This window comes from Myotis lucifugus, unplaced genomic scaffold (genome assembly GCF_000147115.1).
Source record: "Myotis lucifugus unplaced genomic scaffold, Myoluc2.0 scaffold_6, whole genome shotgun sequence".
Lineage (NCBI taxonomy): Eukaryota > Metazoa > Chordata > Mammalia > Chiroptera > Vespertilionidae > Myotis > Myotis lucifugus.
The window spans coordinates 11,508,228-11,514,399 of record NW_005871054.1 but is presented as its reverse complement, the minus strand read 5'-3'; the positions used below and the strand labels follow the sequence as shown (position 1 = coordinate 11,514,399).

Sequence of the window (6,172 nt, the reverse complement as noted above, 5' to 3'; positions counted from 1 at the left end):
AGAATGTGACCATAACACGACTATAACTGTTTGCTTGTTTGATGATAACCTGGGGTCGAGGCTATAAAATTATAGTCTATAAAGAATCCTTTACATACTTTTCAAATGTTCTTGTGATTGATGAAGGTATTTAAATGCTGAGATTACAATGAGGGAAAACCAAGCTTTCACTAGTCACAGTCCAATCAGAGAATGGGTTAAATTGCCCCTAAACTTAACTGCTTAAAATGACAAATGTTTATTATCTCACACAGTATTTGGGAATTGAGAACCTGGGAGAACCTAGAGGGTGGTTCTAGTTCCAGGTCTCTCAAAGGGAGGTAGTCAAACTGTCAGTCAGGACTGCAATAATCTGACAGCCCAACTGGGGAAGGATCAATGTCCAAGGTTATTCCTATGACTGTCTACTGGCTTCTGATCCTTGCTGGCCATGGGCTGGAATCTCAGTTCCTTGCCATATGAGCCTCTCCATAGGCTACCCGAGTGTCCTCATAACACAACAGCTTTCTTTTCCCAAAGTGTGTGATCTGAAGGAATCCCCAGGAAGAAAGCCACAGTCATTTATAACCTAATATTGGAAGTGATACACCATCACTTCTGCTTTATTGTATTGGTCACCCAGCAAAACCATGGTACAATGTGGGAGGGCACAAGTCAAGGTTGTAAATACCAAGAGGTGAGGCTCATTGGGGGGCATCCTGGAAACTGGCTACCATAGGTCCAGAGCAGATTTGTAATTTGGATTCACCTGGAATGTGGGTTAAAGTATATATCTTCTAAAAGCCATTGTCTGTTCTTGAGAAAAAATTACATCTGAGTCTACTAATCATCATACAGACACATCCCAAGGGACAAATGGAAAGTTGCTGATACTGCTCTGCCAAAGTTACATAACCTCAATGTAACTCTACTAAGTAGTATATTAAATATACTCAGCAATAACAGTTCAACCCTTAGTCACACTTTTTATGGGTATCAAGGTCCAAATTTAATTTCAAAAGTATGTATGATCTCCCCTGGCTGGTGTGCTCAGTGGCTAGAGATTTGGCCCGAGCACTGAGGGGTCTCGGGCTTGATTTCCAGTCAAGGACAAGTACCTGGGTTGCAGGTTCAACCCCTGGCCTGGTTGGGGGTGCATGCGAGAGGCAACCAATCGATGTGGTTCTCTCACATCAATCTTTCTCTCTTTCTCTCTCCCTCCCTTTCCCCTTCTTACTTTCTCTCTAGACAAAAAAAAAAAAAATCAAAGAAAAAAGTATCCTTGGGTGAGCATTAACTACAAAAATAGTATGTATGGTCTACAGTATAGCCCTAGGAGGGTAAAATATATAATGAAGTAATATAAAATAGTATGCTCTCACAAAAAGCTAGGTGATTACCAATCCTATGCATTTAGGAATAGAGTTTTAAAACCTGGGTATGAAAAGATGGAAAACAAGAAACCTTTTAGCTTTCTTATTTCCCAGCTTGAATAATTTAATTGGATTTTATAATATCAGTAGGAATCAATGACTGCTTTTAGCTTTCTATTTTGGGTGAAAAATAAGTCACTTTGAATACTTTTGGTAGTAAATTGCCAGGCAGAGATACAATCATTAAACATTACTGTATACAATTCTTGGGTTTTTGTAAAAGAAATTTCAGATAGTTTTCAATTTAGGAAAGTCTTCTGAAGGGCTTCGTATAAATCAGCTGCTTGAAACTCACAAACCATAAGATACCCGACCCAGGAAAAGCAAATAAAGAGTGGTAGGGCATAAATAGCTCTACTGAACTCACATGCACAACTAAATAAATAAACAGCCAATTTTAAACCTAATAGAATTTTTAATCATTAAATAAGCCATCTGACTAGGCTAGGGCTGATCTGCAGGCTAGAAAGGCTGTTTCACTGGCAGAGTCGTGGCAATAGATGACTTCTTCCCTTTCCTAATGCTGCAGGTTATTTATTTTTACATCTATCCTCTGCCCTAGGCAAGGTATGCCCTAGTCAGTGATGGCGAACCTTTTGAGCTCGGTGTGTCAGCATTTTGAAAAACCCTAACTTAACTCTGGTGCCGTGTCACATATAGAAATTTTTTGATATTTGCAACCATAGTAAAACAAAGACTTATATTTTTGATATTTATTTTATATATTTAAATGCCATTTAACAAAGAAAAATCAACCAAAAAAATGAGTTCGCGTGTCACCTCTGACACGCGTGTCATAGGTTCGCCATCACTGCTAGATGCTCTACCCTTGAGGGGAGGAAGGGAATTACTGTAGAGCAAGAGATGGCGATTCTGCCTGAGGAGGAATGGGCCTTGGGTGGCACCGGGGTGCTGGCTCCCTTCAGCATGGTGCTCCACCGTGGGTGCATGGTCAGATCAGACTCTCTGGGGTGCTACCTAAGTGCCAAACCTTTATTAAGTTCTCCAGGTGATGTCAACGTGCAGCAAAGCTGAGAGTCTTTGTCTTGGGACAGAGTCTCATGAAGTGCTCCTCAGCATCGCCGGGAGGCATGTGCAAGTTACAGAGGCCCGGGCCCCATCCTGAGCGTTTGATTCTGCGGCTCTGGGGTGGGACTCATTAACCTGCATTTTAACACTTGGAGTGGGGGAAACGAGTTAAGTCGGCTCGCGTGAATTGCGCGTACTCCGCGGGAGCCGTCTTTAACTCGGTTCATATAGATTTGCGGTGGAGTGCGGGAAACGTGTAAACTCGGGCCGATTGTAACTGCGTATTACCAAATATTTGTTTGTAATCCACCCTTTTGGTGGATGGAACAAAACCAAAAGACAGAGCCATCTTATATTTTGGCGGGAAATTCACCCCACACCGGAGTGTTAACAAGGTTCCCGATGCTGCTGTCCGATACTTTGAGAACGAATCTTGAAGAGCCTGGTTCTTCTTCTATTTTTATTGGAGTTCAGCTGGGAGTGGGCGGAGAGGGAGGAATGAAATCGGGTAGGAGAGAACAGATACCACCAGCCTCCCCTCTTTCCTGGCCCAACCGCCCTCAGAGCTGAAGGTGAACCGGCATACGGCTTTATTCTTAGCCTTTTTTTTTTCTTCACAGATTGAGAAAATAAAGGTTCTTCAGAGGTCGTGTGAAGGGTCCAGAGCTGATCAGACCAGATGGAACCATCCTGGTTTACTAGTAGCTGGCTCCTTGCCCACACAAGCCACCCTCTCCCCGCCTTGGCACCGCACCTCCAGAAAACCCGGCTCAATCTGTGAACCTTCCTCTCCTCCCCGCCTCGACCCCTGCGTGTCCTTACGTCCTTACGTAGCCACGCAGGCAGCGTGCACCCGAGGACGTTCAAAGCGCGGGGAGCACGACGTTCAGAGCACACAGCGTACTGCGCAGGCGCGAGCGGCGAGGCGTTGCAGCCACCGTCATGGCCTGTGTCACTCCGTGGTAAGGAGGACCAGCCTGGCCTCTGGCCTACAGTCTCGGTGCAGAGGGTGCCAGGTCCTGGGTTTATGGCGGTCGAACACTGCACACCCTTTTCCCTCCTGGCCTTCAGACTTGAAGAAACCCTCACCCTTAGGGGCTCCCGCTGTTCTCCGTGTGGGAGGATGGAATGAGGGCAGGTAGCCCTGCCGGAAGTTGGGCCTGGCTCCCACCGGAAGAGCATGTGTCCCTTCCGTCCTCCTCACCCAAACGGAGGGTGTCTAGAATGAGACCTTTAGAAGGTGGTGAGATATGGAACTGACCTTAAACCCCCCAGTTTCCTGTGTTTAGACATTTCCCGAGTTCAGTTGCACTCCGGTTGTAATTCTGAAGTTTGGTTATAGTTGATTCTAAGCTATATTATTTACGCAAAATCACAGGTAATGTATATATTTCATGTTACCCACCATGTATTTTCGAAGTTCTTCCCCCTCCCTCTTTCCCCTAACTTTTAGCTTCTTACTGCTTAACTGTACAATCAGCTCTCCTTTAGGGGTTCCTAAGCCCCAGGATGAGAACTGACAGGTGAAGTGGCACTTGTGGGACCCTCTGTCAATCTTAAAAACCCGAATTAAAGGGGAAAAAAAGAAAGCAAGGACTCACTTTCATTTTCAGTGCATCTCCACAGACTTCACAGCTGGTGAAAGGCAGTGTGCTTTCCAGAGCTGTTGAGTTCCATGTATACATGCGCAGCACGAAAGAGTCAATTTTTAGAGAAATATTATTTTACTGTGTATTTTCTGATGTTAATGAGTTTTAAGATATGTAAAATACTTATGCCTTAATATAAACTTACCATGTATGCCATTTTATCTGATGATGTACTCCAAGGAGAGAAAGAGTGCATGCCTGCGCGTGTGTTCCAAATAGAGAAGAGATTAAGGTAGATTTCCTGGACTATACATAGATTTAGTAAAGGTAACATATAGGGAAAGAATATACAAACTAACTGTAGTCCTAGAAGAGAAAGAAAGAATGTTTAATGCCCACTTTGCTTTTGAAAACCTGTGTTCTAATGGGTTATTTTTGATGGCTGCTGTTACATTCTGAGGGCAGATTTTAAAGATGTTTTTAGCCCTAGGAGTTTTTTCCTTCAGCTTTAAATGCGTTCACACTAGCTGGGACTAACATTGAAGCATCAATTTAGAATGCCTTTATCAGGGTAAACTGTTTAAGGAGAAGCAACTAATCTAGGGCACTTAATCTTAATGGATATGCTTGTGAACAACATTATTTAAATGTAACTGATTGGCCTATTCATAGGTTTAGCCTGGATCTTTAGAAGCATTCATTTAAAACCTGGCTACTCTTGGCACGAGTGGGAGTATTTCTTGGATAGTATGAAAAAGCAATTCTAGAATGCCACAATTTTCATTTTGGCTTGATTAAGCAATTTGAAACTCAACTAAATTCCTGTTTTGCCATTTCTTATTAGTGGGACTTTCACTAGGTCAGTCTTGTTATTACACTTAGTATTGCCAATTTACATTGGGGTGAGAGTACAGCACAATTTACATAGATATGTAGGACCAAGTTTGTTTCACAGGGCTATTTTTCTATTGATAATGACCAGTGTTTAATCTGGGTAGAAATGTTTTTAATATTGTTATGGCATATGTTTTTTTTTAGGAAGTATTTTAGGGGTTGCTTAGTCTCTGCAATATGCAGATTGTGGAAGGGTAAGGTTCTTTCATTTCTTGGTTTCTGTTAGATAATCCATTTTGGTGCAGTTATATTTTTACTTGACAATGGTTCAGAATATTTTTTTGGTCTATGTGTATTTTGGAAGTGGGTCAGGCTTTGGTTACTCTATTGTAAGTGTTTGTTCCAATCTTATGGCTTATTAGGAGTTTACTTGCATTTATGGAAATAAAACAGTGAATTCTAAAAAAAGCTCCTTTGGCCTCTTTGAGAAAAAGGTAAATTAAAGACAGGTTCATTTCCACCTGCCTTAAATTAGTTTCCCTTTTAAAAAGGAGTAGAGAGATTAAATACTGACACAAAAGCCAGGTAACATAACAGTAACTATACATCCTGATGAGATTACCTATATACTAGAGACCTGGTGCACAAAATTCATGCACGGGGGTGGGGGGAGTCCCTCAGCCTGACCTGCACCCTCTCACAGTCTGGGAGCCCTCAGGGATGTCTGACATCCTTAGCGCTGCCATGGAGGCAGGAGAGGCTCCCCCAACTGCCGCTGCGCTCCCAAGCTATGAGCCTGGCTTCTGGGTGAGTGTGCTCTCCTTGTGGGAGCGCACTGACCACAAGGGGGCAGCTCCTGTGTTGAGTGTCTGACCCCTGGTGGTCATTGCACATCATAGCGACTGGTCGTTCTGCCTTTCAGTCTATTTGCATAATAGCCTTTTATTATATAGGACTAGAGGCCTGGTACATGAATTTGTGCACGGGTGGGGTCCCTCAGCCTGGCCGGCGATCAGGGCTGATTGGGGCCATCTTGCCCAGTCCCCACATGCGCCGACTATGGGAGGATGGCCAGTCAGCCCTCATTGAGGCCGGCCGGCCAGGGGGAGGGACTGAGGGAGATTGGCCAGCCTCAGAAGGTTGGCTGTGGGAGTGCACTGACGACTGGGGGACAGCTCCTGCTTTGAGCCTCTGCCCCTTGGTGGTCAGTGCACATCATAGCTACTGGCCAGACATCTGGTCATCCGGTTATAATGGTGCTTAGGCTTTAATATTCTATATAATAAAGAGCTATATGAAAATGGTTGT

General features: G+C 43.8%; 1 protein-coding gene across 1 annotated transcript in view; it reads left to right on the top strand.

The window, feature by feature from the left end:
• The first annotated feature begins 2,276 nt into the window (after positions 1-2,276).
• GTF2A1L (general transcription factor IIA subunit 1 like) overlaps positions 2,277-6,172 on the top strand; it is a 32,398-nt gene continuing 28,502 nt past the window's right edge. Inside the window, exons 1-2 of the mRNA XM_023746059.1 lie at positions 2,277-2,363; positions 3,062-3,403. Of these exons, the coding sequence (XP_023601827.1) occupies positions 2,277-2,363; positions 3,062-3,403 (429 nt within the window). The remainder of the gene's footprint in view (positions 2,364-3,061; positions 3,404-6,172) is intronic.